Source organism: Arachis duranensis, chromosome 4, assembly GCF_000817695.3.
Source record: "Arachis duranensis cultivar V14167 chromosome 4, aradu.V14167.gnm2.J7QH, whole genome shotgun sequence".
NCBI lineage: Eukaryota > Viridiplantae > Streptophyta > Magnoliopsida > Fabales > Fabaceae > Arachis > Arachis duranensis.
This window is the reverse complement of record NC_029775.3, coordinates 67,947,551-67,973,739: the sequence shown is the minus strand read 5'-3', so window position 1 is coordinate 67,973,739 and position 26,189 is coordinate 67,947,551. Positions and strand designations below refer to the sequence as shown.

Below are 26,189 nucleotides of genomic sequence, written 5' to 3'. Positions count from 1 at the left end.
ATTGATGGCGGCATTCAAGAGAATCCGGAAGGTCTAAACCTTATCTGTGGTATTCTGAGTAGGATCCAAGGATTGAATGACTGTGACGAGCTTCAAACTCCTGAAGGCTGGGCGTTAGTGACAGACGCAAAAGAATCACTGGATTCTATTCCAACCTGATTGAGAACCGACAGATGATTAGCCGTGCTGTGACAGAGCGCGTTGAACATTTTCACTGAGAGGATGGGAGGTAGCCATTGATAATGGTGAAACCCTACACACAGCTTGCCATGGAAGGAGTCTTGCGTGCTTGAAGAAGAAGACAGTAGGAAAGCAGAGATTCAGAAGATAGAGCATCTCCAAAACCTCAACCTGTTCTCCATTACTGCAAAACAAGTACTTATTTCATGTTCTTTTACTTTTTCCAATCAACCTGATAATTATTTACAAGATAACCATAGCTTGCTTCAAGCCGACAATCTCTGTGGGATTGACCCTTACTCACGTAAGGTATTACTTGGACGACCTAGTGCACTTGCTGGTTAGTTGTGCGGAATTGCAAAAGTGTGATTGCAATTTCGTGCACCAAGTATGAAGCATTCTGATCGAATTCCGACTTGCAGGAGAAGTAGGAGCTCAAAAAGTGATGATCCATAGGGACTCATAAGTTGTCACCTTACAAACAATTATGAAGTTAAAGATCCTTGCATGAAAATGTATGTGAAGGTAACTTTAAAACTTTTTTTGGAATTTCAAGAAGTCGAAGCCGAACATATATCGCAGAAAGAAAACAAAGGACAGATACCTTGTCAAAGCTGACAAGTAGTACTGATCCTTAGGCAACAATAATAGCTTGATATAGGAGATACTACAAGAATCTTCCATCTCGGAAGGTGAAGGTAACTCGGAGTTGTTTGCTATATCGTGTAAAACTTGAGGTGGATGACATCATATATCGATTTTTTCAAAGCTCAAGTTTGACATAGTCCTGAGCGATCCAAAAGGAAGCCAGAGACTAACAAAAAATATATCAAAAAATATATTAAACTCTCTATGATCAAAGAAACTCTTTACTGACAATATATCCAGTTTCCTACTTAAATGTGTTTCGACTTATAAAATAGGTGAAGTTTTAGAAAAATTGCACGGTAGAATTTGTAAAAATCACCTCGGTACTTGATCTCGGACAAAAATATAATTATAATTTTTGTATTACTTAGTTTTAGCATATCTTCTCTTCACTTTTATTCAATAGTCATTATTTTAGTATAATTAAATCTTTTTGTGTTATTCAATTTATTTTTATCATATTTATGTTAAAGTAATTGTTACGTTGGGTAACCGGAGGTTGATGGACTGGACTCGCACAGTTGGCCCAATCGTCTTGGAAAGAAGGCCTTCAAGCTTGATCCCGCGCGTGAGGCCTCCGTCCGACTTGTGCTTGAAGGAAGGAAAAGGGAGTGGTACCTGCAAAGACACTCTGATGCCTAAGTTAGCAAGGGTCTCGACAGGTTTAGAGAGTATGGGAACTTACGGATACCTGAGGGTTGTCAGTGTACTTATAGTAGTGAACCCATAACCACCGTTGGAGTAGTTCCACCTTTTGAAGAGGATAACCGTCCCTTTATCTTAGGGAGGTTAAGATTTGACTCCTGAAAGTGGGTTGAGAGATTTTAGGGGTAGTTCCTTAAAATTAGAAATGGCCTAAACGAAGGAAAACCCATCAGGCTTGAAAATCCCAAATATCTTAAATCGAATATGTCCCCCAAGAAGGAAAATCCTAACGCGCGTTGCCACCATGTCAAACCCGAAAACGACGATTTGTGCTCTGTTCTGGCGACGATCTGCTCCAACGACGATTTTCTTGGTGTTCTCCTCTGACAAGATTGTCTTTTGTGAACTGAAACGATCTCTCCAGCGACGATCTCCTCTGGTGGTGCGTTCTCCTCTGGCGGCGCGTTCTCCTCCTTCAGCGAGCTTCTATGATTTGACTTCGATATGAAGATTTGCCGCCGCTCATCTTATCGCCATCATTCATCTCTGTGCCATCGCAAGCAACACCGTTGTCGCTATCTTCTTCGATCTGGTTTTCAATCTAGCTCATCTCCTCGCCGTGGCAAGCAACACTTCTAATAAGTTTTCTTGCTATCTTCTTTGATCTGGTTTTCTTGCTACCTTCAGCAAGCTTCCACTGTTTGGTTTTCCATCTCTATCACTTCTAAGGAATCGAAGCATCCGATGGAAATGACAAAATCTATAAGTACACTTGAAAAAGTACCTTTTCCTCCTGATCTTGATAAGAAGGCAAGTTTTTTTTTTTTTGCTAGGTTTGTAATATGAAATATAATAATTGATAATCTTGAGAAATAATAAAGAAATATAATGAAATACAATATTATTATTCATATCTATAAATTAAATATATCACTTATACCATTGTACATTTGATAATATAATGCAAGACTCTTTCATACTTAACATGGGAAGATTTTTCACTGGCTATGGAATTAAAGTTATCTCAAATGTAGTATATATATTTATGTATCTAATAATATAGATCTTAGCTTTTATATATATATATATATATAAACAAAATGGAACAGGTTCCAATAATAATAATAATAATAATAAACCAAGATGTGAAATGAAAATTAATTAAAATGAACATGATTTTTTTTCAGGCAAAAGTTGGGCGTGAAAATAAGCACTCTAGAAGCAAATAATCAAGACAAAAGGATTGTAGCGAGGATAGAGATTATCATGACAAAGTGCACCAAAAGTTATGATGGAAATTTTATATATTAAGAGTTACATGTTAAGATATTTATAATTAAAAAATTATGTTATGTTAGATACTTTATTTGTATAGGGACTATTACTTTTTATTTTTAATACCAAAAGATAATATATTATGTTTAATACTTTGTTTATGAGTTATTTAATATTTTGTTTATAAGTATTGATTTCTAATAATAAATATTATTTGTTTAACACGATAAAAATGAGGATAAAAATTGTATTTTTAAACGATAAAAAAGTGTCATTGTTAGGGTTAAAACGGCGGTTTAAAAATGACATTTTAACCAACCAAAAGTCATTCTGTAAGGGTAAAAATGGCGGTTCAAAAATGCCGTTTTAACCGACTGAAATGTCACTATTAGGGTAAAAACGGTGGTTTAAAAATGTCACTTTAACCGACTAAAATGCCATTCTGTGAGGGTAATAATGGCGGTTTAAACTGCCGTTTTAACCAACCCTTAATCCACCGTTTTAACCTGGAAATAACGGCGGTTTGAACCGCCATTTTAACCTAGTAAAAAAGCGCCGTTTTAACCTGGAAATAACGGTAATTTGAACCGCCGTTTTAACCCAGCAAAAAACTGCCGTTTTAACTCTAGGAAATTGTGGCGGTTTTTAGAAAACCGCCGTAATAACCAAAATAGCGCTCTGAATTATGGCGTTTTTCGAAACCGCCGTACTTGGTAATAATGGCGGTTCAAACCGCCGTAATTACTCAAAAAAACCGCCATTTTTATCCAAATTTTTTGTAGTGTTTGATCCTGGACTTTAGTATTGGATTAGGATATGATCAGTAATTATATTTTTTGTGTTACTTAATTTCAATTTTATCTTCTCTTCTCTTCTATTTAGTACTCAAATGTACTCAATACTCATTATTTTAGTGTACCTACTTTTTTGTGGTATTCAATTTTAGTCTATTTGTTCTTCTATTATTTTAACATAATCTTAATTGATATATTTCAATAACAGCTAAACATTATTGATGTCGTTGTTGCAAGTATTTTAGCTGACTTTTCATGTTTTACAAAAAATCACACAAAAATACTCATCCTTTGAATTATTTTTAAGAGAAATGTTATATAAGTAATAATTCATACGTTTTTATATCTAAAAAGCCAATTATATTAACTTTTATATATTTTCACTTTTCAAATTTTGTAGACAACTAATCTCCCATTTAAATTTAATATGAACTCATTTCTAAAATCTTTTTAACTCACTAAACTTTTTAAAATTATTTGATACGAATTTAAAATTTTTAGTTTAAGGTTTAAAATTTTAGGAGTTAAGATTTAAATTTATAGATTAGAATTTAATATGTAGATTTTAGGATTTAGGTTTTAAGTTTAGGGTTTTAATTCGTGTTATACTTACTACTTAAATGAAACTATAATATTATTGTTGATGTTGTAGTATTAATTTATTTAATTTTAAGTTTTATAATAGAATATATATCTATATTTTTATATATTTATTTATAATTTCATATATTATTGTATTATAATTCTGATATTTAATTTAGATCATAATTGAATTTATTGAGTTTCTAAACCAATAAAGTGATGGTCAAAACAATTTTATTAGAAGTGGCCGTTATATCAAGTGAGGTTTGAATTCGGGATTTCTAGAGAGAGGGGAGACAAATACCACCCGAGCTACAGGTAGCTCTTTGGCACTACTTCATGCTTCAAAACGTTGTGACATAAATACATTTCTCTTCAGCAATAAAAAAAACTTCCGCAGTCAAATCTCAACTGCTATACATAAAAAGAGAAATGAAGCAAAAATTAAAAAGGGAAGAACAAACGCTCAAGGCTCAATTACAAGGGCCAGAATGTTGAAACAATTAACGAAAAAAAAAGTCAGCATGAATTTAGCACTTTGGAAGATCGAAGGGTGGTGGAAGCAGTTTCTGATTTGTGAGCTTTCCATCCAAGACAACCCACGCCATTCTTAAACCCCAGCTCGTATGCACTTCCAGGTGACAATGCATGAACCATAACCCTGGTACACACACAATAATCAAACAAATTGTTGAATTTTTTTTATGGGATTTTGTAGGAAACTATGTTTTTTCAAACTAATAATCAACCTAAGAAAGTAGTAAATTGATAAAAGTCAAGGATTTAAAACAAACTATTATAATTATACTAGCTACAAGAAAATATTTTACGTACTTGTACTTAATATTTTAAATTTTTTAAGACAAAATAATAAACAATATGATATAAGAATTTTATTTAAAAAAAAAAGAAGAAAATACTAGGGGCAGAAAAATTTATTGTTTTTGTCCTTAGCAAAATAATATTTAAAAAATAAATTAAAAGAATATTGTTGAATTATTAAATTAAACGAATTCGTCTTATAACTAAAAATAATAAAAAAAAATTAATAAAGTTTGTTAAACATTTTATCAAACTCGGAACTTCTTAAAAGAAGTAATTGTTTTACGAAGCATTGTTGTCACTAACCTGGATTATCCGCAAGGAATCGTATAGCAACCCATCCACCAGATGGAACACCAACTGTGTTCCTTTCAACAGGATCAAGAAGATTGAAGTTTGCAGGATCGATTTTTGGATCGAAGTTACCAAAACCTTGGCCAACAACAAAGAAGTTAAAGCCATGCAAATGGAGAGGGTGATTTTCCGCACCAAGAATGCTGGTGTCCTGCATGACTACCTCCACGCTCGTGTTGTACGGAATAACCACCATCTTTGTCCCACTGTTCACTATCGTGTTGTTCGGCGGCGCGCCGGTGTAGTTGAACGGATTCAAGGGACTTGTTGGGAAGTCTGCGGTGTAAACACCATTGGATTGTCTAAAGAAATAAGATTGGAGAAGCGCGGTGTCGGGAAGTGCAAAAGACACATTGTTCACCGATGCAGAGAATTTCGTCCCATTAGGCCCTTGACATGTTTGGTTCTTCTCGCACGGATTTGTACCGAGCCCAACTGTGAAGAAAAAGTGTCTATCCACTTTCTTGGGGACATTAGCTGGGAACTCAGCGCTTGCGAGACTGCGGAGTTTGTTGGTAAATTTTGTTGCAAAAGAAGTGTCGCTAAGCGCTGGCAGGACAGGTTTTAGGAGCGGAAGGTTCTTCAATGAAACAGTTGAATTTGAACGATGAGTATTGGGTGGGGTTTTGTATTCCAATACGCCGGCGACGGTTGAATTGTCAAAGGTTCCTAAGCCGGTTGCGTATGGTCTAGCCATCATTAAGAAAGTGGCATTGGGGTAATGTGACTTAGTCTTCAGAAGAACGTTAGTGGTTTGACCTGGGGCAATTAGTATTGTGTTTGTTGAAAATGGCTTTACATAAACAGCATCTACTTCAACAACTGTGAGAGTGTGATTTGCAATGCTGAAGAAGAGCTGATCGTTGAGCGCAGCATTGATCAATCGCAAAAGGTAAATCTTCCTCGCCTTCACCTTCAATTTGAATGTATCTGTAAAGAATGACCAAGTTTTGCTTAGGCAAAAAACCAATCATACATAGTAATGTAAGGTCACAATAATACAAAGTTATCTTATTTAATTTAATATCTATAATTTTATATATATAATATCTAAAATTACATATTTATTATATATAATATTATGTATTTATTTTAAAAATAATTAATAAAAAATTTAATATTATTTCTCTATTATTACTGTATAAAATATTTGATTATTCTACTGTAAAATATTTAATTATTTTAGTAGTTAATTAATTTGTTAAAAAATATATAAAATAATATGTATAAATATGTAAATATATAATTAATTTTTCGTTTTACAGGATTTTTGTTTCTCCCTATCAAATTTTGTGCCTAAAGTACTGTGCGGCTCTTGCTGGAAATAGTTGTTTCTCCAAATTGTTCTGGTAATGCTACATAGACTCCTCATTTATATACCTTTGGCAGAGCAGTTATATAATGGCCCTGGAAGTCCATTCATTGTGTAGGCATCAGACACATTTGGTCCTCCGCCGCTTTGCAAAGCTTGACTTATCACTGCCTCAGGATCCGCATTCCACCATTCTCCTAAAAAAATATGTCAATGAATTTAATAATTTTTACCTTATGCAGATTATGAAAAAAATAGAGTGAATATTGAATTTAGTGTCTGAAATTTGAAATGGGATTCACTTTAATCTTTAAAATTTTAATGGATTTAAATTAGACTTCGAAAATTTATAATTATAACTCACACTAATCCTTAAGTTAATCTCTATTAATGACATATTGATTTAGTACATTAACTTATTTTGATTTAGATTTGTCATCTAAATTCTATGTAATTAAGATTTATTAAAACTCCATAACCTTCATTGTTGCTTCCAAAACTGCAAAATTTTCAAATGGAATTTGTTATTATCCTCTTCATGAGGATGTTCGGGAGCCGATCAAATTTCTAGAGGTCAAGTAGGTCTTAGTCATATGAAATCTAGACGACGAGTCTAAATTTTAGTAAGTCAACTTACAAAATTAACATGCCATTTACAAAAATCAGCTTAAAAATTAACGTGAGTTACTATTGTAAATTTTTTTGTCAAATTGAGTATTCACTCGAAAAGAATATAATTAATCCGAAATTAAGCAGCCTTTTGTAATGTCATTACCAAATATTATAGGGACTTCCTTATGGGGTTTTGCGAAAGGATACCGAGCACCTTTCTTTGGAAGAATAATGAGAGGACCATAGAGAGTTGATCTTAACCATGATATGTGAGCATGCCAAAACAGAGTTCCTCTCTGCCCAGTAATGGTGTAATTGTAAACATAACTTTGACCTGTTTGGATTGGACATTGAGTTACATATGCTGGTCCATCAGCCCAACCTGTTTGAAGCTGTCGAATGCCATGCCTATTCCAAACAATTGCAACTTCAATTTTAATTAGTACTCTTCCTTGCAACAACTATAAAAACATATAAGCATTTCAGGTATGTGAGTAGTTAAAGTGTTTCAGTATTTTTAGTCATTAATCTTAATCTTAATTATAAAATATGTAGTACATAGTTCAGATTAGCGACTAATATACCTGAAATGCATATATATATATATATTGAAAATTTAGTGTTTCTTACCAATGGATGGAAATGTTGTTCTGCACATTGTTAATAACTTTTATCAGAATATGGTCTCCCTCCCTAGCTACAATGCGAGGTCCTGGAAATTGAGCATTCACTGTCACTATGCTCTTTGTATGGCATAGTCGTGTCACATTTTTGTACGTTATCTGCAACGTTGACATAAAAAATTATATAGAGAGAAAGCACATAACATAAAAAGAACGAAATGTAAATTAAACTATAAAAGGGTAGTATGGTCTTTTAAGAATGTACATCAAAATGGTAGTGCCTGGTGGTGCCCGCTAGTGCAAGCTCAAACATGCATAAATTGATGAATGACATAAATAATAATAATAGTGGGACTTTAGGAAATGAAATAAGGAAAACACCCATATTTGATGATTTGTGAAGAATGATCGTGTACTGTCACTATATAAGTTTAAACAGCGTTGATGGATTGGGACAAGATGTTAGACTCTTTATATAGAGATTTGAAAGGATGTAGTTGATTGATTAGGTGATTTATAATTGATTTAATTAGAAGCTGAAATCTTCACTGATATATTTTAGGAAGTAACTTAATATTAAAAAAAGGAAAACGGAGAAAGAAAATTTGGAGACATAGCATTTGTTAGAACAACTTTAGAGTGGTGTTAAAGACATTCAATTTCGTTTGACCTCCTTCCTTCACAAGTCAAAGTGATTAACAAAATTTTATTCGTCTGATAATTGTAGGTGCAAATCCACTTCGTGGTTTGTTTGATACAGTCCAGTTGGCATCTGAAAGGAACTGGAGTTAGATTGAGTTAAAATCATCGGTCAGACGTTATTCTCTCAACCAATTAAAATATTCTTGTTGCCAAAGTAATAAAGTTTCTGTCAATCGGTCATTTCATGGCCAGATATTGGTGTAATTGTCTAGTATTAAAACGTAAAAAAATGTTATGTTATTTGTACACTAATTTCAGCCATTATTTTTAGTCACTGTATATAAATATGGTAAAATATTATATATATACATGATATTGCAGAAAATAACTAGAAATTTCTACGCGCCAAAACAAAACAAAGTAGCTCTCTTTTCTGCGACTAACCTAGAATCTTCTTAGTATCACTGTACTTCAGTTTCTTCTTTTTTTCTTTGCACAACGCCGTTCACTCTCTTCTTTTTAACATTATTCATCTCCTCTTTTTATCACAGATTTTTCTTCTCTTCTCTTCTTTTTAGTGCGATTCATTCTGCTTTTCTCCTTTTCTTAGCGCGCTCCATTCTCTTCTTCTAATCAAAAATGGATTTGTCAAATCAATGAGTTATCAATGCATGTTGATTCATTTTGGTTCTTCTTATCTTAGGGTTTTGATTCTATTTTTATTGGCTAAAATTAAAAAAAAATTATTTTTTGAAATAAAATTCAAAATTTAAATTCAGAATTTAATAGAATGCACAAATTCAAATAGTGACGTTTGTACTTTATTTTGTTCATATGTTATTAGTTTATGATTCCTGATTTGATCTTAGCATATGTGATTGGTTTTTTTTCTAGTTTGGTTGTAGTAAAATTCTGTTATCTTATCAATGCATCAATTTTATATTTTTTTATGTTTTGTTCTTTGAATTTTAGAGTTTTGATTTTTTTTATTGTACAATTTGCAGCCAAAACTGAAAAAATTCTATTGTTGTGGTTAGAATCTATTTAGAATCATCTGGTTCTAAAGTTGAAGTTGTGAGTATTCTCTGGATAGGTATCCTGGTGTGGCTAGTGCAAAAGCATTGGCTGAGATTATATTTCGACTCGTTAATGCATGCTTGAATTATTTCTTATGAATGCATTAATCTTATTACCCCTGAAAATTTGATGACTTAATTATCTTAGAGTTGGTATTTTTGCTGCAGTTGGAAGGCTTTCAATGACATGGTATCCAAAATCATTTACCAATGTGCCATGAGTGACATGAACATGAGGGCTGATCCATCTTGTAGTTATCCAGGAATAACATACCGATTCTCCACTGGCACTAAAATTTATGGATTTATACATAGTCTGAGTTACAATGCTTTCTCATACAATTAAGTTTTTATCATCATCACCAAGTAAAATTAGTTTGCATAAAAGTCTAAAGGCAGGTGTATTATTAAGCCATGCAGAGAAATTAAAAGCTATATTGATCACGTTCTAGTTGATGACATGCAAGATTATTGCACCAACTTGAGATTTGGAATGCATGTTTCTGTGATGAACCTTGGTCACTTGAATTCTTGAGTTTAATTATTATCTTGAGCATGTTTGATTATAACTAAATTTTGTAATATAATTTGGGATGTGTTAAATTATAATCTAATTATAGTAAGAGTTTGAATTTTGATTTGAATCCTAGAGTTTGATTATTATTTTTATTGTATTTGATTATAATCTGATTTTGAAGTATGATTTGGGACACATTTTATAAGAACCAGAAGTTAGTAGTCATTTAATCAAAATAAAATAATAATCTAATTGTCTGAAATAAGTTGAAAATTTAGAAATATTAATTTAAAAATTTAATTGTGAAAATTGGATTTAACGAATTTTTTCGAGTGAGAAAATGTAATTTTCTACGAAAAAAATGCGTAAAAATGCAAATCAGTAATTTAGTCGGTAATACCGGCTTAAGTCTGTCCAGTACTGCGTGTGAGAAAATAAAAACTGCAAAAATACTTAGGAAAATATTTACACTACAAGAAAATAAGCTTTCTGCCACACTTTAAAAGCGTGCCAAAAAGTGCAAAAAAGCGTGTCGATAGCTTTTCGCCACGCTTTTTGAGCTATCGGCACGATTTTGAAAGGGTTACATCCGCCAGCGTGCTGGTTGCTCTATTGCCACGCTTATGTAGATCTATCGGCACGCTTTTTTTGTTGGCACGCTTTCATTTCTTGCCACACTTAAAAGCGTGGCCATAGGTCTTAACCTATAGGTACGCTTTATATAAGCGTACCGAAAAATTCACGTATCGCCACGCTTTTAAAACATCTCAGAATGCATACTTTGGGTACTCTTTAAAAGCGTACCGATAAGGGAAGATATAGCTACACTTTTTAAACGTGCCAATAGGGTAAACATATGAGGATATGGGTACACTTAGAAAACGTGGTAGTAGATGAGGATATGGATACGCTTTTAAAGCGTGCCGGTTGCCGAGTTATGGCCACGCTTAATAAGCGTGCTTGTTGAGCCCAAAATTAATGTATAGCCACCCTTTTTAAGCGTGCCGATAAGTTTGGTCAGAATTTTTTTTATTAATCTTCCTAATATTTTGTGCAAAATTCATATATAATTTTAAAATTATAGACCAAAATAAAATTATATATATTGAACTAATCCTACAAATATAAACTTTCCCATAAAAAAAGACATACATATAAAATTGTCACCATAAAAGTAGGCTTTGATGACAAAGTACCAAAAAGTAAAGTCATAACAAGTAAATAAGAATTGCCATTTCAACAAGTGTCATATATCTACTTCTTTTATATACTTAGTTACAAAATATCAAATTTCATGAGTAGTGTGATCATCCATTATGAGCTCCATTATTTTTATCACTGCCCTGCAGAATTTTAAATAATCTTGTGTTAGTACATGTTATAAAAGCGACTTTAATTAAGTCCAACAAATCCAATTCCAAATCCAAATTGATTAAACATGAAAATGGCAAAGCAACTTTAATTAGGTCCCACAACATTGCATATTCAGCCATTAGAACAAAAAATACATATCAAACACAAAAGAAATAGTCCCCTATACATGGTCACAAAAGGAGCTGTTCACACACAAATTTCAAATTATTGGAGCAGAAGAACAAACATTTACATGAGTAAAAAATTTTCAGAATTCTGGTTACATTTTGTTTTTTATTATTATCCATTAGCAAATTTGGTGTGTGGAGTCAAAATTAACTAAGCTAGAAATGGAAGAGGCAAGGAATAACAAGCAATTCGAAAGAGAAGAGATGGTGTAAAGTTGACTCGTAGGTAATAAGTAATTAAAAACTAGAAAGAATGCTACAATTCACAATTGCATCATCATCATCATGCAATTAGTTTAGCTGAATGGTAAGTAATCCATCTGTAACTAAAATCCATATTCCTTTTCCCTGATTAATGCTACACTACCTCACAGGATAGTAGTAATCAAATTCAAATGACAAGAAAGAAAGGGGAGAAACTGAGGAAGAGAAAATGACAAAGGAGAATATATGGTCAAAACTCAGAACAAAAAAAGGGGTCATGGGCATGTCAGAGCGCTTTATTCCCAACTGCGATCAACGGCTTCCGCCGAAAATGAGATTAAATTGCCAAATCTCTTTCTTTCACACACCCTCTATCTCAATTCTCAATTATCAATTCTCAATCAATAGTAATTCAATTCAGCCAGCAACATAAATTCTCAATCAACAATAATTCTAAATTCTCAATTCTCAATTCAGCCAGCATAAATTCTCAATCAACAATAATCAACAATTCTCAATTCTCAATTCAGTCATCATAAATTCTCAATCAACAATAATCAACAATTCTCAATTCGGCCAACAACATAAATTCTCGATCAACAATAATCAACAATTCTCAATTCTCAATTCAGCCAACAACATAAATTCAACATGAAAAAAGAAATTCTATAATCTAAATCAAGGGAATGAAAATAATACAAGGTTAGGACAGTTACTTACATCATCGGTTGGTGGAATGTGAGTTGCTTCGGAGGAGTGGGGAGTATTTCTTGGTCTATTACTTGAGGCATCCAAAGGAGAATTTTGGGCTGCTTGCACTAAGGCTGCTACCTCTTCGTCACTCATTCCAGGATTGAGTTGGTGCAACATCACCTTTAATAGACCACAAACACCGTCCATCTTCTTTTCTAATGAATGCACCTTATCATTGTATTCAACCTTCACTTGGCGAATCTCCTCATCCTTTCTAAGAGATCTTCTTGTAATTGAAGTCCCATAACAACGAACTCGACCTGGCTGGTCCTTTCCTAGCACTGCTACAAATGCATCCTCATGATTTTCCCCTGCCTCTATGCGGCTTTGAAGTTCATTCTACCAAAAGCAACAAAAAAAATACAAAGTCACATTAACTTAATATAAATACAAATCTATCTAGCATTTAAATTGTACAAATCCAAATACAAATACAAAACAACTCACAATTGTTGTTTATGTTTTAGCATCAATTTCTTTTCCATTTTTACTTGTGCATGTTGCTGTGAAAATTTCAGCCCTTGATGGCTCTTCATTGTTCTCCTTAAAGTCACACTAGAGATAGAAGATAAAATTTTATATGAAGCATACTAACTAGACAATATAACATGGATATAAACGAGAAATCACAAAAAATAAGTTAGGTTACCAACTGCTTGCGCACTATTACAAAATTTGTGGAACCCATTCGGTGAGGACATGTTTGCTTTTATTTATTTTCAGTATTCTTAACAGACATAGCCTAAATATAAACATGAAAAAGAGATATTATTCTTAATGAACACATTTTCTTTCTCTTTGAAAATCCCATCACCTTTTTTTGAAATAGCAAGTCTAATCACAAAAAAATCAAGGATAGATAGAAAAAATAGAAGACATAGCATTACCTTGATAGCAGGAAGACTCCAATACCGAATTAGCTTGCGAAACTGAAATTCAGGACTCTCTAATGGTCGATTCTTTATCATTTCTTTCTTTGTGTTGTACTTTAAGAAATGTTCTTTTTTAATTTCACCCTTGTATTTTTTCCATGCACGACAAAATCCCCGCATGACCCACGGCTTTGAACTTATTGGAAGAATAAACTTTTGCTATGCAACACATACATTAGAACGCCAAAGGTTAGCATACACAACATAACAAATAAATAAATAAATAAACTGTCCATAAAGGCATATTTACATACGTTGGCGTACTCCCACATGCCCTTCTTGATATTATCAGGCACACCATGCCAACTAGTATATAGCAAAGTCACAAAACGGGGATTTATAATTGTTGAACCCAAAAATTGGCCTAGGTTAGCTACGACCTCCTTGGTTGGACCAATAGGCTGCCCTTGTAAAAACTCCACCTCTCGTCGATCATTAAAATCAGTGGCATGAATATTTTTGCATAAGGTCTTGCCACGAGTTTTCTTTTTAGTGCCTAAGTCCAATTAGAATAACAGAATTTTAACTCAAACTAATTGAAAAGTAATATAAGCTATAATTAGGCAATAAGGGAGATAAGAAAAACTACCTTCATTACTAGCTTGTCCTCCACCACCCTCAATATTTGCAGCATCTTCCTCATCTTCCTCATCTTCCTCGTCTTCGAAATTAATCCCATGCACCTTAAAATACATGTCAATACTCATTCCCTTTTTGTTTGATTCTATGCTCAGCCCACTTGTATCTTCTCCCTCCTTATTAGAACTTGCATCATCTTGATCCATTGTATCATCTTCAACAGTTTTTTTATTCCCAGTTTTCGAGTTCTTTTCAGCTTGAAACATTGCCTCATTCTCACTTTGGGGGTTCTTTTCAACAGCCTTTGAATTATTCCCAATACACTCACATTCTTGAAATAGTGAGTTTGGTGGGACTTTCTTTTTCTTCTTCGGAGCCCCAGTTTGCTCTTCAAATGCATCTTCTACTATTGTGATGGGTTGTTTTCTTATTAGATCTTTTAGGCCTTGAGCTTGCAACCTAGCTTTATTATTTTCAGCCATGATCTTCTATCTCTTAATATTATATTTTTGTAGCAATTCAACACTTGACCTAACTTGCATCACCTCAAAAGAATTATTTTTTTTGGACTTTTATGTTTCATGTTCTTTTAACCTAAGGTAATTATTCTTTTTCTTTTAGTGATCTCCCTTTTTTCTATCCTGCACACATAAGAAATAAGGAGAAAAAATGTAATTCTATTAATTAAATAAACATAATTAGCACAAGCAAGTAACTAAATAAGCAAAACAACTAACAAAAGTAATTCATTTAGAATACTACCAAAAAATTGCAAAGATAAACACATGTCAAGATGAATCGGAATTAACATCCTCCATGTACTCATCATATTCACTTTCCTCGTTTTTCTCACAACGTTACTTGGCAAACATGTTTGGAGCCATATCTATGATGATAGCTCGTAGATCATTCCTCACTAGATCAACTTCGCCATTATCATTTGGAAAACTTAGAATCATTTCAGGCTCACATGGCTCCCTTGCATATATTATGGGGGAATCAGACTCAAGGTCGTCACTTATTCTAAATAAATCTCTCGGAATTATTTTCATAACATAGTGTTTGTCACTCACATATGGGTCTTGCACATAAAAGCATTAGTTTACTTAAGATGCTAACACAAATGGTTCTTCTTGGTAGCATTTTTTTACTGAAATACACATATGAGAGACCAAAGTGGTCTTCTGCAACTGTATACCACTTACACTTAAATAGGACTACTTTAAATTGGCCATAATAATCTAACTCAAACATATCCACTATTCTACCATAGTAGGTAACTTTTGCTTCAATTGGGTTCTTATCTTTCACACTAGCAAAACTAGGAGTCAATGCTTCTAATGTGACACCACTATTATGGGTTTTACGTCTCGCATCACGGTGCCTTGTATGGAACCTATACCCGTTGATAACAAAACCTAAAAATATTTTCACAACTCTATTTGGACCTCTAACCAACCCTTTTGCCTAACCAGTCACATCTTTTTTCATGACACGAACTTTAAACCATTATGAGAATTGTTGACTATGGTCTTTGGCTTTCTCCCACTTCGTTCTGCGTGGATTGTTATCATTAACTTGACTCTCTTACTCTCTGAACGTATCAAATATTATTATTTGTTAGTAAAGTACAATGTTGTAGTGTAAACTAACAGATGATAATAAAGCAAACAAAATACCTCATGTAGACTTCGATTTTATCATAGTTGTTCAGGATGTATGCATACCCTTGTGCTTCTGATTTTTCATCTAAGATGAACACATTTCCCATTTGTCCACCTAAGGGACATCCTTTCTTTGGAAACAAATTGGGAGTTCGCATCTCATCTGAAACACACTCATAATTATTTCGAGGGACTCTATTGAATCTTGTCTGAACATCCTCATGCAAATATCTTGAGCAAATGTTTATACACTCATTAGCCAAATATCCTTCAGCAATGGACCCCTCTAGACGACTTCTGTTACGAACATACGATTTTAGTGTGCACATATACCATTCAACAGGGTACATCCAACGATATTGAACTGGACCACCTAACCTCACTTCATTTGCCACATGAATAGGCAAGTGCACCATTATGTCAAAAAAGCTTGGAGGAAAAATCCTCTTGAGTTGGCATAATGTCTCAACAATCTCTGCTTCTAAGTTTGCCACCTCAGCTAGGCTAATTACCTTCTGACATACCCGACGAAAAAATGAGCATAATCAAACTAGAGCGATGGCAATATGGTCAGGAAGTATGCTCTTGATTGGTACTTGCAACAAGTAATGTAAAAACCTTTCTACACCAAGTTGATATTCTTTCAAATGACGGGGCATATCCATCAAATCCTTGGAGACATCCATCGAAAACCTATGTATTTCAAATAGATAGTTAAGTTCCTATTCTAAAGTCCTTAATTAACGTTAGTCTCACTAACTGTAATTCTAGCTTCCTATGTAACTAATAAGAGACAACATTTTCCCAACCTCCAAAATACTTTAAAAATAACTAACAAAAAATATCAAAGAAATTTGAGTTTTAGCAATTCTTAAAGAAAGCCTTGAAGTGACCGCCTCGAGAAAGAACTTAAAGTAGTATACATAACATGAATAACAAATTATACGAGGTTAGGACATAGAGAACCACGATCACATGACCTCTAATGATAGAGGTTCTATTACAAAACAAATAAGTTATAAAAAGTATAATAAGTTATACGAGGTTAGGACATAAATAACCACGATCATATTCGCATAGTTACCTCTACAAAAGGTGTCAGAATTTTCAAAATTAAACTAAAATAAAGATAATAGTCAACTAACACCGCAGAAACTAAATTTGTACCCTAGCAGCAACATCAGTACCACAGCAAAAGCAAACCAAGAGAGGTGGCAGAGGCAACAGCAGCGAAAGCACAACTATTGAAAGTCTGTAAAAAAAGAAATAGACTTAAATCAATACTAATAAGATTCAATAGCAACCAAGCAAACACAAGATTCAGTTCAAGCAAACAAACACAGTTTTCAATTTTACTGTTGTATATATTGATTAGTATATGACATGGCAAACAAAGGTAGAAAAAAGTAAATACTAGTTTTGTGTAATGATATATGCAGGTTCTGTTTGGACAACAGCTTTGATCGTAACAAGTTAAAGGGGTTAAAAAAATTGGAAATGAAGAGGTAGCATTAGCGTGGAGTAGTGTCGATGATCATATCATTATAATCAGATTAAACAAAAAAAGTTCTAAAATCTGCACACGTTTGAGCTACAAGAGACTATGATATGTGATAACAAGACTAAAATCAGATTAAATGGGTGTATTCTATTATTTTCTGATTACTAATTTTGGCTTTATGGTTACATAGTGAGTGTAACCCAAAAAATAAAGTAGTTAACTAGTGAAAAGGTTTCAACAAAAATGAGCAGCCACATGCTTGTTCAAATAATAAAAATCAATCAGCATGAGAGAAATAACAGGCCACAACAACAGTAAAAGAACAGAATTAGTAAACCCGACTTCATACGTAGCAGAATTTCAATTCTCACATAGCAATATAATAAAAGAATTTCTTAAGTAACATTTTTAAACAATAAAACTTCAAAAAGAAAATACTTCAAACACCAGAAAACTTCAACATGTTTAACTTATTTGCATTTGAACTTGTTATTATCCCAATATCAAGTTAACACATTCAGTAGAAACAGCTTTTGCTAATAATGTTTGAAATACAACAAAATAATTGAAAACAAAATGGAGTCAGAAAACTTCAGTAAGGGAAAAAAATGTAAAAGGCAGGTTGAATATTGTCATTAATAGGTACTCAGCAACTTACTCTGCTAGTTCCAAGAGGATCGTACAGAAGAACGCTGGATCTCTTACGTAATCCAGATGCAAAAAGATCTTTATGCAGTAGGGGCAACTAAAAATATGAAATTTAGAACAATTAGATATTATGAAATTACAAGCATAAACAGTATATCTGAGCTTGCTTATTATTTAACAAGATAAATACAACAATATATAAGAAACAAGCCTGAAAATGTTCTTAAACAAAAAAAATTCTTGAAGGAGAAGCATATTATTTTCCATCAAATAGAAAAAGCTAAGATATACTAAATAAACTGAGATGATAGATAGCTGAGAAAGTCTCTTCAATATCCATTTTAACAGAATTTGCACTTTCAGGAAGCTATAACTAGGGATAAATAAAAGTATAATTTTATTAATATATAAAAGTATAATTTAATTTTATTAATAACTATGCTATAATTGATTCCATTTGATGTGCACACCTTTTTTGCAATTTGTGGCACTAAAAAAACTTTAAACTTATTTAAAAGGAGGAATATGAAGTAAATGCACTAAGATTCTCAATGGTATAACTTGATTGATACGTCAATATCCGCACATACAAGAGAGCAATGAACTAGTAAAATGCATATAAGCTTACCTATGGGTCCAGTCCCTGTCTCTCTGCTGTAATCTATCAAGTCTTTCATACTATTTACCACTTCTGATATCTGCAAACATAAATAAGGTTGTAAAAGACCGATACTAATTCAGAAAAAGGACCAAAAGTGCACCATCTGAAACATTCTCTAAAACATTATGTATTGGAAAAGTAAGGTGAGTAAATGATCTTTGGTTTCGGGACTTTGAACACTCCATCATTTTGAGATCCTCACATTTAGAGAGTGTGTGATATTATTCTTCATAATTGTTTTCATCAGAAGTGTTAATTATACTTAATGCTAAATTAAGTAATTAACCAGAAATGGATTTATCATAAATTAATATATAATATTTTATATAAAGTTTAAATTCAATCAGAATTCTTTACTGAACAGTAATCTTAAGCTTAACTAGACCAATAATTTAATAGAGATAAGAGATTCAAAAGAAAGAACAACACTAAAATAATTCACAAGAAGCTTTCCACAAGCACATAGATTTTACACCCATTCATTGATAAGAAAAGAAAGAAAAGAAAATTCACATAGTGATCCTCAAGAGAAATTGAAGCTGGGACCACCAATTAATAAGCAACGTAAACAATATGAGAATTAGAATGATAAACAATCTAGTAGAAGAAAGGACCTTTAAATCCATAATTAAGTTGTGTTGAATGAGAGAAAAAGAAACAATATGAATTTGATGCTGTTTTCAGCATGTTCAAACGTAACTAGAAGAGATCATTCAAAACAATGTCATATTGGAGAGACTAATCTAAAAAGTGTGTTTCCAATCAGTAGGAATGATCTTATTTTTAAGGGTCTTTCAAAAAATTTTGAAAACCAATCTTCTCAGCTATATGACCCTTTGCACCATGTTATATAAGAAGAACCAGCACTTGCTCACATGCAATAGTCACTTGTTATTTTGTTGCTACTGATAAATGTAAATGTTTTAGGAAAGATAAGGACCTAACCACTTTCCTTTTCTGGTTTAATGAATGAATTACACACTAAGGCATGGCAGGGAACAAACATCAAGAACCTCCAAAGCAAACAAATAAATAAAAGGAAACCTGATATGATTTCATGGACTGATCACCTTTCTATCATCACCAGACTTTAATTCGGCCGGATACCAATACAATCACCCTTTCTGCAAATAACAAAGTAAAAATAAAGAAATTCAAAATTTTCAACCAGAAAACATCAAAGAGATTGAAAAGAGAGAACAAAATCCCCTCACATCTTACAAAATAGGACACTAGGCTCAACACCAGAACAAGAGGGTTGCCTTGATGGTGCGACAGAGGGCCAAATAGCGAAGATGCTCCACCAAATAGTGAGGGTCAAGCAGAAGATGCTCCGCTAAATGGTGTGGTCGCAGCAGAGGGTTTTGCCCCAAACGGCGTCGTAGTAGAGGAAGTTCCACCAAAAGATGGTGTGGAGAACAAGGAGGAGCCTGAACTCGCAGCACAGAAAATGGGAGAATCGGTACTCGAAGCTGCCATAGTAGAAGCCAAAAAAGTAGAGCCGAATAGAGACGGAGCTAGAGCAGGAGCCGAGCGAGATGCGGTCAGTGCGGACCCAAAACCTAAGGAAAACGACGACACAGAGGCTGCAGAGAAGGAAGGTGTGGAGCCAAAGCCGAAGGACGGTGCGGTAGTAGTGGCGCCGCCACTTCCTCTTGCGGTGGAGGATGAAGAAGCGAATGAGAAAGAGAATGGACTTGGTGAGGAAGAAGTGGCGGAGCTAGGGTTTGCGGTGGCGGTAGTCGAAGAGAAGAGGGAAAAGGGTTGTGTTTATGGGTTCCTAAAGATGGAGGGTAACTTTTAGGGTTTTCTTTGGTGGCTGGGTTACTTTTAAGGTTAAAATTAGTGTGATGTTGTGTTTAGGGTTAAAATTGAAAACTAAGGAAAAAAATTTAAGTGGGAAAAAAAATTGCGTGGGAAACTAAATTTGGGGGGAAGGAACTCTATCGGTACATTTTTTGTGGGGTGCCAAGAGAAACAAAATATGGGCACGCTTTAAAAAGGTAACCATTGAAACACAAACTAGTCACGCTTTTCAAGCGTGCCGGTTTCCCTCTATGGCACGCTTTTTAACCATGACAAAAAAAGTGTGGCTAAATTTTTAATCAGTGGCCACCCTCGTAAAAGCGTGTCAATTTCCCTATATCACCACGCTTTTCAAGCGTGGCAGTAAAAAAGCGTAGCGAAATTTTAAGTAAGGGGCACCCTCGTAAAAGTGTGCCGATTTCCCTTTATGGCCACGCTTTTCAAGCGTGGCAAAAAAATGTATGGCAAAATCACAAATTAGTGGCCACCCTCACAAAAGCGTGCCCATAGACCACTTTTGGGCACGCTTTAAAAGCGTGGTAAGAAAAAAGGGTGTCGACAGACCTTTTTTCTTGTAGTGTTAGAATTGAAAACTAATCACTAATTTTAAAGGTTTTAGCCCAAGATTGGACCAACGAGTTAAACTAGTTGGATCGGGCCCATATTGGGCCCAAGGCCCAACATATATATGCCTTAACTCATTCAGCTCATTTCATTCACAAAAGAGAGAAAGATCAATGTAAGAATAGAAAAGATGAGGGTTTTACTATTCACTTCAACACTTAATCAATCATAACTTGTGATTTGGAGCTCTGCTTAGCATGCCGTTTGCGGCCATGCGAAGCTCTCATCGAGCTCTTAAATTCAATCTAAACAAGGTTGGTAAGAAACTCAAATTTCTAGTTTCATTTCTCTGCCCTATGTCAAACTCAAAAATAGTTTTTGGGTATTGAAATTCTTTGTGATTTTGTGGTTTAGGTGTAATCTAGTATGGGTGATTAGTAGGTTTTACCCCAGGAATCATTAGATAAGGTCAGCATTCACTTAACCTTGTGGTTTGTCAATTTTATGAACCCTAGTATTGGTTTTGATGAATTGTATGATATTAGATTGAAAATTTGTGTTTATTGGAGTTGAATTTGGCAATTGGATTGATTGGAATTGAACTTGGTGGCTGGAGCTTGTTGAAATTGGTTAGAGGTTTGAGAAGCTTGTCGAAAAAGAAGGCTTTTGTACTATCTTGAGCTTGGGAAGAAATTAGTCAAGGTATGGTTTTAGTTACTTTTAGATAATATATAATGTTGTGGAAAACTTAGACTAGTTGCCTTAAGATAGATTTGAATTATATGCATTTGGTTTATTAAATGTGTGATATGTGAGTAGTTGAATGAAGTTTGAATATGATAAGAGAATGAAATGTGATGTATGATGATTGTGATCATGAGTATTGCTGAAATTTGAGGCGAAGGCCATAGCCGGGTAAGTTTAGGTAAGTATGATGGATTGGAGTGAATGATAATTATTAATTGTGATGATGATTGATGGTAATGTGGGTTTGGTAATCAATTTTGGTGAAATATTGTTAGATTATGAATTTGTGAATTAAAATTATTTGTAATGAGTGATTAGGCTTAGATTGAAAGGATTGGTGAATTGAAAGATTAAATTGTTAGGTGTTGAAGGGTTGAGATTGGTATAGTTTAGACTTTAAAGTTGAAAGAGAGTTTTGGAAAAGAGAGGAATTTGGTAAAAACCTAATTTTAACAAATTTCGACGGGCCATAACTTTGTTTCTGGATCTCCAAATTTTATAAAACTTATCTTAAATAAAACTTAGGTCCGTGAAGTTTATAATGTTCGAAGAATGGATGGAAAATAATTTTTATCAAAAAATTTATGCGTGTTTGAAGTTTAAGGTTAAAAACTAAATTCTAGTTGTGCGAGTGTTGTGCACACACCATGCGTATGCACAAAAGGAAGGTAATGCATACGCATGACCCATGCGTACGCACAACTTGCATTTTCAGAATTAAATATTTTTGGTGCGTGTACCATCCGTACGCATGAATGTCCTATTTTGCTGAAAATATTTATTTTAACTATTTTTGCCTATTCACTCTGCTATTTTTCCTCTGTAACCCCTGTTTAAGATCCCCTAGCTAGTGTTTAGGCTTTGAGACGAGTGAAAACGTATTGGAAGAATTAAAAAGAGGTATGTTCTATTTTTTTAGAGGGGGTGACTTAAGTTTGTAACGTGTTGTGGATGGAATAACTAGAGTGGGTTGGTGAAGTGTTGTATTGATGATGAATTGAGAAAATGGATGTGAATAAGAAATTATGAAAGATTGAAATTGAATAACATACATTAATATACTATGATTTGGTAAGTCGATATGCACCTCGGGCAAGGATGGTGGTTTGATCACACTTGTCGAGGTTGCGGCACCGGCATAGAGCCTGTGGCAGTCTCCCACGTATGTTCATATGTAAGGATTGAGGCAGTCTCCCGCTCACATAACCTTTCATGCCATAAGAGTGAATTCGAATACTATAACCCGAAAGAGTGAGCCGGGCACTATATCCCAGGATGCACAGAAAAGTGAGTCGGGCACTGTATCCCAAGAAGTGCATAAAAGTGAGCGGGCACTATATCCCAGGGGTGCACAAAGTGAGCCATGCACTATATCCCACGGATGTGGCAGAAAGGCGACATCTGAAAGGATGTGTCGAGGTTGGCAGTTGAACCGACAATTAATATCACAACTAATCGGACAGGTATTCATTATATGCATTAACTATGTGATTGTTTGCTTTGATTAATTGCATTATGCCTAAATGAATAACATGCCTAATTCCTAATTGAAATACTTGTTGTATATGAACTCTTGTATTTTTCTTGTCCGTATTACTTGTGTTTTACCAGTTTGAGGTTGTTCAGTAGGCGGTGGCAATGGGACGCGTGGAGGATAGGTTGATGAAGACTGTGGGACATCAGTGACTGTTAGAATAGAAATCCCTTAAGATAGATAGCCCAATTTTATTTTAATATACATATTAAAAGTTGGAATTTTATGCATGTGGAAGTTCTAGGATTGTCTTTGGCTTTCCGAAACCTTATATCTTATCTATTGGGTACTGTTACTATGCTGAAAACCCTCAATTCTCATATCATATGTTGTTGTTATTTTTTATATGCAGGTCGCAACCCACCTCGGAGAGTTTGTAGACGTGGTGACTGAGCAGAGGATAGCTCACCCTTACTTATGCTTTATTTTGTTGTGGTCTCTCACTTTTGTAAACTTGGTGCCTTAGAGGTTTTTATTCTGAAAACCTGAGAGATAAGACGTAAGTTATTTTATTATCAAAATTCTGATGTATAATTTGTTTAGAATAGTCGGCGTAAACTCTGCAGGTTGCATCTAGTTCTATTTTGATATTGTATATGTATAACTTGATTATCTTATATCTATTACCTTGTATCTTGGAGCTTTGCAAGGTGTTTTGTATTTTGTTTATATCTCGTGCTTTACGGGCTTTTAGTTATCGTGTGACCGCTTCGCGCTTTTATCCGTCTTTGATCTTATATTCCTTTCATCGAAATTTTAGTTTTATTATTTATTGACTATATTTTATATTTTTCGGCTTTAGAACTATCGGGACACATTATCGTCCTTTACTTTATAGCTAGAAGTAAGGCTTAGGGTGATAGAGTGTTACATTTAGTGGTATCAGAGCGGGTCTTCCTCGTGTGCCTGAGGGATGGACCAATTGTGCTGGTTCGTCCTCATGAGCCTAAGGGATTGACCGATTGTGTTTTAGTGCATACTCTGGGTTGTTTTTCTTTCATACTATTTAGGATATCTATTTGATATGCATATCATGCTTGTTTGTGAGTACTTTTTCAGGATAATTGAAGAACTAAATTTAAGGTATTGAGACTGATCACCTTGATATCAATTATTTGGTGTGGATAGGACCCCAGATGGTGACTCGTGGATGAGGTCGATCATGTACTCAAATAAAGAGTGAGGATATTGATAAACCACTATTTTATGGTTTATCTTATGCTCAATTGAGTAGTTTTTATCAACTCTTTACTCACTTATTCATACAATTCGCATGTTTTACATTTTCCTTCCTGATTTTGTGCTATGATTGAAAACATGGTGGTTTTTATCTACTCTTTACCCACTTATTCATACTATTTGCATGGTTTTACATTTGCCTTCCTAATTATGTGCTTTGATTGAAAACATGCTTCTTTGGCCTTAAGTTCCCTATGTTTAATCCTCTATTATTACCATTAGATGTCTTGATATGTGTGTTAAGTGATTTCAGGGATTATGGGGCAGGAATGGTTTAGAGGATGGAAAGGAAGCATGTAAAAGTGGAAGGAATACAAGAAGTTGGAGAAACTGCAAAGCTGTCAGCCTGACCCTCTCGCACTAAAACGACCATAACTTGAGCTACAGAGGTCCAAATGACGCGGTTCCAGTTGCGTTGGAAAGCTAACGTCCGGGCTTCAATTTGATATATAATATGCCATAGTGGCCCTGACGGTAGGCGACGCGACCGCGTGCTCTATGCGGCCGCGTCGCAGTGACGAAAAACCAGCGTGGCAGATTTCTTCTCCAGCGATTTCTTCTCCAGTTTTCGGCCCAGAAAACTCAGATTAGAGGCTATAAAGTAGAGGGATTGCATCCATTCAGATCATGCACTCATAATTCACTTTTTACAATTTTAGATGTAGTTTTTAGAGAGAGAGGTTCTCTCCTCTCTCTTAGGATTAGGATTTAGGACTTCTCTTAGTTTTAAGAGTGACTCTCAATCCCAGGTTTAATGTTCCTTTCTATTTAATTTTGTTTCTATTTTTATTCACCTTGGTACTTTAATTGAAATTTATCTTTTGAATTTGGCTTATGACTTTCATGTTAGGATTTTCTTAATTAATGTTATTTGAGATATTTCAGTTTATGATTGTTTCTTTTTGTTATCCCCAATCTAAAGATATTGTTATTCTAGTAGATTTAGTTTTTTCCCTTTTGGCCTTGGTTAAATAATTGGTGACTCTTGAGTTATCAAACTCATTGTTAGTTGAGAATTAGAATTAATTCATCCACGTAACTTACCTTCATAGTTAGACGTTAACAAAGTGGGAGAAAAATCCAATTCTCATCACAATTGATAAGGACGACTGGGATAGGACTTCCAGTTCTTATACTTTGCCAAGAGTTTATTTTACAATTATTTATTTATTTTTGTTGCTTTGAAAACATGTCTGTGCCCATTGCCCAAATTCCAAAACCCCAAAACACACTTTTTCATAACCAATAATAAGAACATACCTCCCTGCAATTCCTTGAGAAGACGACCCGAGGTTTAAATACTCGGTTATCAATTTTAAAGGGGTTTGTTACTTGTGACAACCAAAACGTTTGCACGAAGAGATTTCTGTTAGTTTAGAAGCTATATCTACAACACGAATATTTATATAAATTCTTTACTAGCAAAAATCCCAACGTCAAAATGGCGCCGTTGCCAGGGAATTGCAAACGTGTGCCTTATTATTGGTTATTGTAAATATTTTTCAAAAAAAAAATTCAGATTTTTATTTTAAAATTTTTATCTAAAAATTTTTTAAAAATCATCTCTTTTTCAAAATATTTTCTTTTTGTTAGTTTTTATTTTTATTTTCTCCTACTACCATGAACTCTCACCCCTTTGGCTATGAGTCTGATTATAATTATGTTGCAGGAAGAGGAAATTACAATGAGAATAGGCACCAAGGTTGGAACAATCAAAGATGGGAGGAGCCACAA

General features: G+C 34.0%; 2 protein-coding genes across 4 annotated transcripts; both read right to left on the bottom strand.

Moving 5' to 3' along the window:
* Nucleotides 1-4,613: 4,613 nt before the first annotated feature.
* On the bottom strand, nucleotides 4,614-8,236 carry LOC107484722 (laccase-17-like). The gene is made up of 6 exons (XM_021140558.2): nucleotides 8,113-8,236; nucleotides 7,855-8,006; nucleotides 7,388-7,632; nucleotides 6,681-6,809; nucleotides 5,253-6,230; nucleotides 4,614-4,785 (listed from the first exon to the last, which is right to left on the bottom strand). The coding sequence occupies exons 1-6, from the start codon at nucleotides 8,230-8,232 to the stop codon at nucleotides 4,655-4,657; spliced, it is 1,755 nt and encodes a 584-aa protein (XP_020996217.1). The 5' UTR covers nucleotides 8,233-8,236; the 3' UTR covers nucleotides 4,614-4,654.
* A 2,992-nt stretch (nucleotides 8,237-11,228) lies between these two features.
* LOC110280747 (uncharacterized) lies at nucleotides 11,229-20,390 on the bottom strand. 3 transcript variants are annotated; one of them, XM_052260140.1, is made up of 11 exons: nucleotides 19,780-20,390; nucleotides 19,636-19,689; nucleotides 18,533-18,602; nucleotides 17,915-18,001; nucleotides 16,923-17,007; nucleotides 15,771-16,448; nucleotides 14,102-14,732; nucleotides 13,767-14,008; nucleotides 13,468-13,671; nucleotides 12,548-12,919; nucleotides 11,229-11,425 (listed from the first exon to the last, which is right to left on the bottom strand). In XM_052260140.1, exons 7-11 carry the CDS (start codon nucleotides 14,571-14,573, stop codon nucleotides 11,390-11,392), a joined length of 1,326 nt encoding a protein of 441 aa, XP_052116100.1. In that variant the 5' UTR covers nucleotides 14,574-14,732; nucleotides 15,771-16,448; nucleotides 16,923-17,007; nucleotides 17,915-18,001; nucleotides 18,533-18,602; nucleotides 19,636-19,689; nucleotides 19,780-20,390; the 3' UTR covers nucleotides 11,229-11,389. The 3 variants fall into 3 exon arrangements, with proteins under 3 accessions (XP_052116100.1, XP_052116102.1, XP_052116101.1); XM_052260142.1 differs by having other exon boundaries at nucleotides 19,787-20,390; XM_052260141.1 differs by lacking the exon at nucleotides 15,771-16,448.
* Between the last annotated feature and the right edge of the window lie 5,799 nt (nucleotides 20,391-26,189).